The sequence below is a fragment of the Egretta garzetta genome, unplaced genomic scaffold (genome assembly GCF_000687185.1).
Source record: "Egretta garzetta isolate BGI_Z169 unplaced genomic scaffold, ASM68718v1 scaffold2, whole genome shotgun sequence".
NCBI classification, from domain to species: domain Eukaryota; kingdom Metazoa; phylum Chordata; class Aves; order Pelecaniformes; family Ardeidae; genus Egretta; species Egretta garzetta.
The window spans coordinates 225,511-237,071 of record NW_009258894.1 but is presented as its reverse complement, the minus strand read 5'-3'; the positions used below and the strand labels follow the sequence as shown (position 1 = coordinate 237,071).

The window sequence follows — 11,561 nt, the reverse complement described above, 5'->3', positions numbered from 1 at the left end:
TCATCACCCCATTCAGGTACCTAGACAAGACAAAGCCAGGTAATTCTGCAGTGGCAAGAAAAGGCCAGTTTATACATGTCAGTATCCCTTGGGAATCTCTTTCATTTGGGGGAAAATACCCCAGCACAGAGTATTTAATGGGAAATCTTTTAAGAGATAAGTATTTTAAACAATCACTAACTCTTCAGGGTTGTCTCCTATTCATCTGCAAGATGTATCAATCTCAATTAAGTCACTGGTGAAAAACAATAAATTAAGAAATTAAAAAAAATTTGGCTTAATGACATACAAATAAATTATATCTGTACTACTTAAAGATGCATCGCAGACAAATAAACCTCTATTATTCACAGTAAAGATTTTGGGTTCCATATGACCTTCAACTATGATGGCGCACTGTATATCTTATTCAATTCACTACCATGCACAAAAACATAAATTCTCAAAGTTAATCCAGATTTTATCAACTGGGTAGTAGTTTAAATACTAAAGGCTTACTTCAGTGAAATCAGAGTCTAACAATCGAATTAATATTCTAAAAACAAAATAAAAGAAGAAATATTTTAGGATCCAATAAAGGGTGGCAGAAAGTCATTATCCTATGAATGGCAAAGGCTTAACATTTCTGGTTAAGAGTATTAGACCAATATGGATACGCAGTGATGTTTCTGACCATCGCATCACACAATATGGCCTTACCTTTGTTACATTCACTGTTTGATGTTTACATTTCAATAATGCCTAAAACCTGTTCTCAGGAGTTGATGGGAAGAAGCTATATTATTGGAAGCCACTTTGCGCTTTGCAGCCATGTGGAAAAGAACAATAGTTACCAATACTTGAACCTGGTCATTTATCGTTACTGACATCATTAGAAGGCCACAGCCTTTCCAACTCCATCATTATCCATCCATCAGAAGCCACTCTTCTGCTCATTACTTACAGACATTAAAATTTTTCATCATTTTGCCTTTCTGTGGAATGGGTATAACACCTTTACATAAACCTCTGTACCTCTGTACAGGCCTTTTTGTTTGCAAGATACTCTAAGGCTTAATGGAGGAAATGCTAAAAGTTTTTTGCTGTAACCTATTTCAATTCTACATAAAAAACCCCACAAAACAAGATGCTTCATGCGTAGTTAAACACTGAAAATTTGTAACACAAGAAAATAAGAGAGATCATAAATAAAACACCTAACCAGGAAGATTTACTTGAGATTAATGTTCTAAAACATGCATCTAGTTGATCAAACAGCAAAGCTACAGCTGACAATGGAGCAATTTTCTGTCAGATATTTCTAATGCTACTGGCAATTCCATTATGGACTAACAGGTCTCACATGTTGATGGCAGTACTGTTCTGAAAAGCTTGCTGATCCTCCTCATAATCTGCCTTCATGTTTGCCTAAATTTAAGACTAGTAAGTCTCAGCAGAGCAGCAAAAACTACGCCACTCAACTGTACTTCTACTTGCTCCCAACAGGGACCACCGGAAATGGCTACCTTCAAAAACCGGTAGTTTCTGACCTAGGAAAGCAATACGAGCACAATTATTTGCTTGTATGTGGGTGGGAATATGAAGGAGCGTACCACACAGACTGGGGTTTACAGTAGTAAGATGGATGCTACAAAAGAGTAGAGGAGAAGATATTTGTCATGTTTATGCTTGAAGCATTTCAGACTGGATTCTGACTCAAGTAGCCTGCCCCTATAGCTTACGAAACATTACGAAACATACGAAAAACTTACTACACAGTAAATCTACTAAAACAGGATTGAGATGAGTTTTCTAACTACTAACCAGAACATCTCTGATTTTAAAACATGTGCATTTTATTTGGCCATGTTAATACACTTGCAATATGAAATACCCAGAAACAGCATAAAGAATGATTTTCCCTACCACCACCATATAGCTTCATACATAATGCATTAGTTATGTACTGCTATCATACTTCAGACAGTACAGGAGGGGACAGGAGACCAAATCCTCCTACCTGATGTGAGCCAAACTTAATCATACCTACAACCTTACTGACACCGATACAACTGCTGCTTTGCATAAAGCAAAATTTGGTCCCATGTTTCAGATTTAAGTTGATGGAACCAGTAACACAACCATCATAGAAGTGATTTAAATGATTTGCATGCGTTCTAAGAAAAGGGTTCTTTACACAGCAGTTACAATGAAACTGTGCTAGTGGAAAGTAATTAAAAATAGTATTGTATATACGTGGCTATTAACACAACAAAATTTTAAGCCAATATTCTTCCTAAACAAGAATCAACACTAGGAAAAGTGCAATGTGATCCAGTAAAAACTTTTACAGAAAGATACAACTACTAAAAAGGAAAATCAGCCCCCCCAAAAAAGCACAGTTCACGCTAGATATTCTAGACCAGCATCTGATCTAATCAGACTGTGCTTAAGTTTTAAACACATGACTCTGCGGAAGCACAGTTAATTGTTTACAAATTAAGGCTTTTTGTTTATTTTCCTGATTCACACAGATTAATATTAAGCATAAATATTAGACACCTATAATCACAAGTATGAACTCACGTGTTGTGCAAGCTCCTCAGATATGTCAGTCTACAAAGTAATATTTTAATTGGGTATCTTTACCAGTTATCAGTGTGCCCCAATTATGTCACTGCAATACTTTTAGCAAAGCCTATAGAAGTAACAGATAAGCTGTAAGGTGTAGCAAATACAATTTATTAGCTTAAGATGCAAACAATTGTAAAATACTGTAAAATGACATAAAGGTTTTCATCCTCCCTTAACAGCTATTTCTGACACTTCTGTTGATAAAACAGGAGTGATCTAAAAATTAGTGATTTAACTGGCAATACATGAATTCAAAATGTAACTTCTTGTAATGTAACACAAATGTTGTTTTAAAAGTACAAGCAACTGTAACAGAACAAGTTCCCTTGCTGTAAGGAAGTTATCCTCAATATTAGTCTTGACACAGAAATCCTGTAATTATAAACTATAGGCAATATATAATAAATGCTACACTGCAAAAAAAATATTTGCTTATCCTGGTTAGAGCCAAGGAAGTAAACCCTTTCTTAATTAGAGTGACCAAACAGTGAAAACTTTCTGCGTTTTCACTGAAGAACATTTTTAGGTGAACCATTCTGTATTCCTCGTCTCAAATTTTGAATTTATTTTTATAGAAAATTAGTTTCATAAGTTAATAAACTAACTTAGTCATAATTGCCATAACAATTATTAGTTAAGATGATACTCTTAACCGGGGTGGGGAGGTCATACCTTTGGTAGTAAGTTTCAATAGCTTCAGCAGTGTGATGCTTGGCATGTGTTCTTTTGATTTGTTTCTAGAAAAACAAAAAAACAAAGAGTCTTACAAATGTGTCACAGATCAAAACACAGAAATCACCACTGCCCAAACACATGTTCCTTGGCTACACTTTGATATATAAACTGAACTATGTTTTTAGATTTTGTACAGAAATGACATTCAATCTACCTATTGAATTGAACGTCTTCAGACTGTACTGCAATGTACCATATATGTAAAAGCCAGTAAGGTCACAATAATTGAATCTAAATAAGTTTACTGAAGGCTGCAGAGGGCAAAGAAAAACTTGTTCTCTCTTTCAACCTTTGTATTAATTTTCCCTCAATTCAATTCCATCTAAGTCTGGTGCACTCTGGTTTTACAATTCAATTGGCATTTTTAACCAGGAAGAACATTGCTTAAAAACAACTTATTTGAAAAACTACAAAAAGTAATTCCATAGAGACTTGCCACTTGACTGACACCTGTCATCTCATGATAAATGACTCCATTTTCTGCCTCTCTTGCCTTCTGCCACTCCGGCAATGGTCATTTATCATCATCTCTGTCAGCAATGGAAAGCAGCACTGACAGTGCAAGTCAGCAAACATTTAGCACATGGAACCACGCAACACAGGGAAATTATTATTGTCAGAATAATAATGGTTTAGCATAATTTATTACAGGTCCACCAAATAAGCAAAGGCTAGATGTTATTAGACAGATGGATGGGTAGGCTTGGCAGCCATCCACTGAGACTCAGGCGGTGCTTGATGTGGAAAAGGGAACATCCTCCAAACCAATCAGAAAGCTGGCAGTTCAATTACAAAGAAATAAAGGGACATTCATCATTCAATTAGGCACCTGTCAAGCCTCACAAAGGAGAAAACTTCTAACCTGGTACTCCTGGGAGAAGATGCTCAGCAGAGTGGACTGCGATTGACTGGAACAAATAAAAGAAGGACAAAGTTAATTACTGGAGTGCACTGCAAAGAAACAAAAGAGAAGGGAGCTTCAAAGGTAGGCCTGCTGCCCTGTAATCTAACAGAACATGAAAACAAGTGTGGAAAAGTTGTTCCAGATGAACACCTCAGACAAAGGCTTCCTGCTGCTAGGTCAAGGAGAGAGCGTACGAGGGAGGGGAGGAAAATATAGCAAGAGTTTCAAAGCAAACGAGCATATTGTTTGGGTGATTCCTTTTTCAGTTTCAGAACCCACAAAGTCCTATCAGGAGCAGGTAGCCGAGTTAAAAGGAAACAGGCAAAAAAGAAAACAAAGCAAAATTTCCATTAATAATTGATGGAGTTAAATTCCATCAGCAGTTGGGAACATGCCGCCTGTTCATTGGCAACATATTGAAATTCATTTTGTTAGCAGCAAGGGAACCTCTTCAGTAGCTGTCTCATATTCAGGTTAAAAACTTCCCCCTCTGTCAGAAGTAGCATATGGGACCACTGGAACATTCCCACTGAAACTGATGTGCTTTGAAAATAGAAACTTTCACAGCAGGAAGCTGAGATTCCCCGGAGTCGGTCATTTCCAAAAGCTGCCATAAGCTTCATTCATCTAAAGCTCCACTCAATGTCAAACACCTGGCAATGAAGCAACCTGGAAAGCATTCTTCCCAAGTGGGAATTTTTCTCTCTGAATTGTTAACATTTAGAAATGGGACAAGATTTTTTTTCCCCCTCTGAAAGGCAATCAATACCACACTGCTACTGTTTTCAATTGTCCTCTGTGGATATATCTACCTCATCACATCCTGAATACAATTAATTACTCCTGATATATTTTCCTACTACATGCAACTTGAACAAATTATAGTCTCAATAAATCGAGTTTTATTGTACAGCAAAGCATTATGAATAATTAACATATTTCCTTTCGTGAACTTACCTACTAAGGAGAGCATAGGTACTTCAAAGATTCAGCAATTTCTAAAGCCTCACTCTTCCGCCAGATTTCTTGTATGTGAATTTAACACCTGTATCACATATGTACCTTAAACGTAATTATTCTCTCCATACTTAAGTGGCCCTTCTCCCTGCAATTTTCACACTTCAGAAACACTAATTTAAGATAAGGAAGTCTTACTCCCAGTTTTAAAAGGGAAAACTGAGGCACAGAATGACTAAATGGTTTGTCCAGGTTTAAACAGACGAGATGTCTATGCAGCACAATATAAAATGTTACCTCTAAACCAACCAGTGGAAGCATTAGCAACAAAGCAAGTAGATTAAGGCAGTGCCTTATGAAGACCTTACTAGTTCGTCTTGCCCGTATCTGTGCTTCCAGCATCTTTGCCATAACACTGTATTTTGGGCTTGTCTGCCCAGTGCAACATCTGTGTGACAGCAGTAAGCTGAGCCCTGATCTCCTTTATTTTACACGTGAGAATGTTCACCCTGAATACTCACTGACCGAACGTTAAAACTGTAGAAAAATGATAGCAACATAAACTGACTAATATATAGGTTTGTGAAATGAATGGATTACAGAGAAATGAATTACGATACAGTCAAGAATTTAAATATTCTTAAATACACATCATTTGACACAGAGGCCAGGAGACATGTACCACAATGCCTCCCCAAAAGGTGCACCATCCAATTATGGCAACCTTCAACATGCACATGTAGTCACTAGAAGGTGAACAAAGGAAAGAAATTAAGATTATATACTTATACAGGCTATATACATATGCAAAGCTAAGGTACTGCAAGTTGATTTATTTAAAAAAAAACCCTGCAGACTATAAATAAGTTGGATACATATGGCCCCCTAATGGCTCTCCACGTAACTATTACTATCTGGCAGATTTACATGGTCGTAATGGTAGAACTGAATTTAAAGATGTGTAAAAAAACCAAAATAGAACAGGACAGCATTTAACTGGATTTCTGGTTTGAGTTCTCTCCCACTGACATACCAATTTTTGTATTTTTTAGGATATTCACAGTATGTTTACTGCACTTATTGTACCATTATCCTTTTACACCCACTGACATATCAAAAAGAATTAAGACCATTATCTCTTTCTTCACACTCCTGACTCTTGTCCATTTTACTTGTTCCCTTGGTGTCCTTGGATTTTGCCCTTCTACTACAGTTTAGTCTGACACTCCTCCCCTATGCTTCCAACTGTTCAGATCATTTCAGACTTACCACAAACACTAAAAAGTCAGTCCAAGAACTGAACAAGTTGGATATATACCGGATTGCAGTACAAAAATATTATGACTGTGACAAAGAGAATTATTTCGATAGTACCATTCAAAGTATTACAAGCCTTACTACCAGAAGATCTTTCTCCTTCCCCAAGAGAAGTGGATTTATATCTTCACATGGCTGCTTCCATGTTTCTTCTGGTTAACATAGTTCCCGTCTGAAACACTAAAACCACTTCTCTGCCACTCAGCATTTCCTTGCCACAATTCCATTGCCACAACTCCCCAGCAAAACACAACAGCTCCTCAAAACACAGCTGGAGCCTCTATTGCAAGAAGCCATTGACAGAAAACTGAAACATTGTGGTTTCAGAAAGTGCTGAAAAAGACAGTATTGTGTACTTGGAGAGGGGACAGAAGTCATGAACATGCATTTGCACTGCATGACAGCACGATCACAACTGCCGATACTGACAGCAGGGATACTGCCATGTAAGTTATCATTACTTCTGTAGGAGCAGCCAAATTCTGAGGGCCCCATCCATCCTCAGACACTTCTATACAGGATTTCAAAGCAGCAAAAGAGCAGACAAATTAGTATAGCTGAGATACCAAGGACAACAAACACAACACTGAAAATACCTTTTGTTCAAAATAACATTTCAGTGCTGCATTATTGCCTCTTATGGAATAAACTTTATAGCAAGCCCCATGGCTTACTGCAAGGCTAGGGATATAGACATCTTTGTGTTGAGCAAGCTCTTTTGTCAAGAACTAACTGTAGAGCCAAGGTACAGATTTGCTGATTTTCTGAAACAAAGAAACAAAAACTCCTCAAACTCATAATTCTGTGTACTACCTGGTTTAAATAATTAATAAATTAACTGTTACCCATCTTGTAGGACTAAATCTATTTTCCAGGAAAATAAGCAGACTTTCCTCTTAAATTCTGTAGCAGCCACTTTCATGGAAACATTTTCTTCTGCAATTCCAGATGGTAATGGATCTAACTCCCAGAGCTCTGTTCAAAGCAACCAGCCTCGCTCTTCAAATAACCTCTTTTTCTTGTACATCAGCATCCATGATGAACCAATTTACCTTTTGTTACTCTGTGTTGATGTCGGTGGCATACTTCCATCTGAATACTTGATGCACTTTGTGCTCTTGTCAATACATAACTGGATTTAGACCGAAAACTGTGAAATCTAAAATCTGCTACAAAATAACTATTTTTTTTAAAGAAAATAACTTTTACTTTAAAAAATGAAATGTCATTTCTAGGTTCCAAATGATGTAACAATTTTCTTATCATAAAAAATTAAAAATATTACAAATATTAAAGTCCATCCACATTCAGAATGGGATGCCCAAGTCAGACCAGAACAAGAGATAAATTATCTCTAAGATCAGTCAAGTTAAAAAGATAACTGCAAGTCTGGTGCTGGAAAAAGAAATGCCTTTTGGTCATTTAAAATGTAAGAATAAAATTTAGACCATTCCCTCCTAATGAATCCCAGAATTTGGTAGAGGAGGAATGCTAATATCCCTGGAGTGTATTTCAGAAGTGTTTTGTTTTGCAATGAGTATTTATATATATACTATATATATAAAGATAATATGCTGATGCAGATCAGTGCTTCATAACCAGAGTTGATATAAAACTCTGGCCACGAAGGAGCTAGTAAGGATGAAAATAATTTAATAGGATCAGATCATCTTCTCAACAAAGCAGGCTTGCAGATATAGCCAAGATTTGGGGTGCTGTCCAACTTAATATTTGCTATTTATTGCAGCTTCACCAGGAGAAAATCCGAACATGACAGCTTCTGCAAATATTATATTATCAGCCCTTACAAATTATTAGTTCTTTAGAGATAAGATAAAAGTTAGCCTTTTCTACTTTATTTTCTGAGATTACCGAAAACATAAGATTTTACGTACAAAACCAAGTTTCCACTTGTTTCATCTATTAATTTTAAAATTAGTTTCCTTTCCCTCATCTTTAACTCTGCACTTTTTGCCTAAAATAGAAAGACTAAAAATTCAGCTTTACATTTAATGTATTTTACCATGGAACAAAGGAAGAGTATCTAGAGAGATCTGTTAAAAAAAAAAAAATCAAGAGTAAACATTAACTGCACTATTTAATCCAGTAACTATTCACACAAGTGGAGACAAGCAGGGGGAAAGCAAAGTCCATCATGAGACAAATATATATTATATATATATAGAATAGCCTTGATTTTTTTTTTTAAACACATGAAATCTACAAAGAACATTGCTTCACTGCTTCCCTTTCACAAAATGGAACATTCCACTTCATTAAGACGATAAATATATTGGTTAAAAAAATTGAGTGTGGGGGCAGGAGCTGTGTTTCCAAAATTCAGAAGCTGCTACATGTGAAATCCCAAAGCAGCAGTGTCAAACCTTTTCTCAGAAGCGCATACAACACTGCATTTAGCTGTTGTAGGAATTCAGGTAGGGGGAGAAATTGTTTCTTTCCATCCACAGTCTCCAGTGTGAGTACGTAGTGCTAGTCATATCCCTTCATGAGATGTTCTAAAGCAGACAGCAAGAGTCTCCTATTCCTAGTAAGTGGAAAAGAACCTCCCCTTTCTATGTATAAGTTTTTAACTATTTTTACTAATTGAGCTTTGAAATAAAAGTAATACATACAACCCAGAACTAGAATTGCGTGGTGCTGACATGCTGGATTAAGAACTATGTGAGAAAAGAAATATACATATTTGACGAATTTAACTGACGGGGGTGGAAGGGGAATTCTCCTCACAGCTATCCTGAAATTCCAGAATGTGTGCCTAAAATACGTTTTCCCTGTTACATTATCAAAGACATGACAGAAACGCAAACAGCCTTTTAACTCTCATCGTCTCTACTGCAAACACTTTGGAACAGGGACTCCTAAAGAAAGCAGTGTTTCCATGCTGCTCAACACATGATAACCAGTCCGCTCTTCTTTCTAAAAACTCTGTCAATAACCGATTTCAAATAGATCCAACAAGACTGGCTCAAATGCCTAACGCATGCATGGACACGTAAAGCCTCCGTGGCTTCCCAGAAGGGCAGGCTGTAGGCTAACAAGCCCCACAGTTATACCCATAAAGCAACTAAAGCCAGACTGACAGTGAACTTCCCACCTGAGAGGAGGTGACAACTCATGGACTCTCAGAATTTCTTCTACCTGTCAGGACTGTCAGGATGGGAAAAAGGCTTCTTAGCAGTCTGAATGGTTCCATGTGAGGATCCAGGAAGGCTCAGGAATAAAAAAGGCCTACCAAAGCTTGAGAAGCGCTCGGCTTATACGCATCCAAGCACTAAAGAACATTTAATGAGGGAGGGAGGCTCACTGACCCCTAGAATAGTTCTGGCTTTAACCTCTCTCCACTGCAGCTTTTAATAATAAAATCTTTCCTAAACTTTTAATATGCTTGTGGTCACTTCTCTGAATGAAAATTCCTGAAAAGCAGCTTAGCGTCTCTGCACACATTTGTACTATATCATTCACAAATCTAACATTGATTTGTAGTCAATGAATTACCAATTTAAGCTAAATCAATATACATGTGTGTGTGTGTCTGTGTGAGAGAGAGAGAATATATGTGTTTAAATCAATATATGGGTTTGAATTGGAGGAACTACATAAAAGTACCTAAGTCTTTAGTTACAACTTGGTAAGTTCTATAAAGTGGCTATCTTCCAATGTTACAGCTTTCCAGCTACACCAGTTCAAGTCTGGGATACAAAACCAGTTTTATTACCTCTACATAGGAAGCCTTCCGTACAATGAAACATTATCAGTAGCTACTACTTTGGGAACTACAAAGCCAACACAGTGCTGTTGGGGAAATACTCCCATTACAAATCTATTAAATACTATAAAAATTCAATAAATATATATATATGATAAGAAGTATCTGCTGATATGCTCCTTTCAGATTTAGTACCATGACATTTAAAATCAAGAGAAAATTCAAGCTCATCTGGAGAACTACAGCACTCATAAATTTTGAAATTCTCTGATATCCAGTTCAATAAACTGCACAACAGCTCAACTCAAAAGGTTTAAACACAAATCACTTACTAAAAATTGTCTTTGCATCAAAGTCAATTTCATACCTTCGGTAGGATCAAAAATAAAAACCAAAAGTAACGAGTCTGAGGAAAAAGACATCCTGTATTGCAGGCTTACGCTGTCCAATGATAATAAAAAGGTTAAATGCAGGCATGTGCATACAACTTTGCTGCCTATAGCCTGGGTTATGAGAATAACTGTATGACAAAGCTCCGAGAAGGCTACTTGAGAAGAGTCATCACTTCTATGACCTTGACACTGGTTGGTCCCCCAACTTCTATACAATTTAGTGATGTGCGAGAACAGATGATGGTGCAATACATAGAAATGGCAGCATTTAAAATTCATAGTAGCATAAGGCCATTACTTTTCCCACTGGGCCACTTGAACTTTAATAATGTCTGACCTAGTTGGCCAATAAGTTCTAGCAGCAGACAGAGGAAAATTGCCAGTATTAGATACTGTTTGAATGATTTTTCATTTAGAAAGACTTAGAAGTTCCTTTAAGAACAGGGCACCAATTCTTCCTGTAGACACCTCATTTCTTGGTGTCTGTTTTAACAGCCAATTTATTTTAAAACAACTGCAGACTATGAACAATCTCTATCAGACATGAAAAAAATAAAATGCAGAGGTAAATACAAATTATCAATACAGGCAATGATCACAAAATAATGCTAGCTCTTCACAGAGATAAATTCCACCTTCTTTCACTCACACCACAAAAATCTAACTTTCAATAGTAGTAATAAAAGTGTAACTCAAAATATGCCATATTCAAATGATTACAAAGTATTTCTGATCAAGTCCCCAAAATGAAAAGAGAAGTCAGAATAAAGACGCAATTTTTCCATTCACATATATATGCTTATGATGAGAAGAATAACATTATGCTTTAACAGTGGATAAACATTGGCAGATATTACAGTTAAAAATGGAAGTTTGAAAACACAGGAACAGAAGAGTGGTCTTTCCAAATGAAAAG

At 36.6% G+C, this 11,561-nt stretch overlaps 1 protein-coding gene across 1 annotated transcript in view; it reads right to left on the bottom strand.

Annotated features, from left to right (window-relative positions):
• Positions 1–11,561, bottom strand: part of CDIN1 (CDAN1 interacting nuclease 1) — a 127,517-nt gene that overhangs the window by 97,604 nt on the left and 18,352 nt on the right. Inside the window, exons 2-4 of the mRNA XM_009634159.2 lie at positions 4,211–4,256; positions 3,286–3,350; positions 1–20 (exon numbers count right to left, since the gene is read on the bottom strand). The exon at positions 1–20 is cut by the window's left edge and continues 41 nt beyond it. Coding sequence (XP_009632454.1) covers positions 1–20; positions 3,286–3,350; positions 4,211–4,256 — 131 coding nt within the window. The remainder of the gene's footprint in view (positions 21–3,285; positions 3,351–4,210; positions 4,257–11,561) is intronic.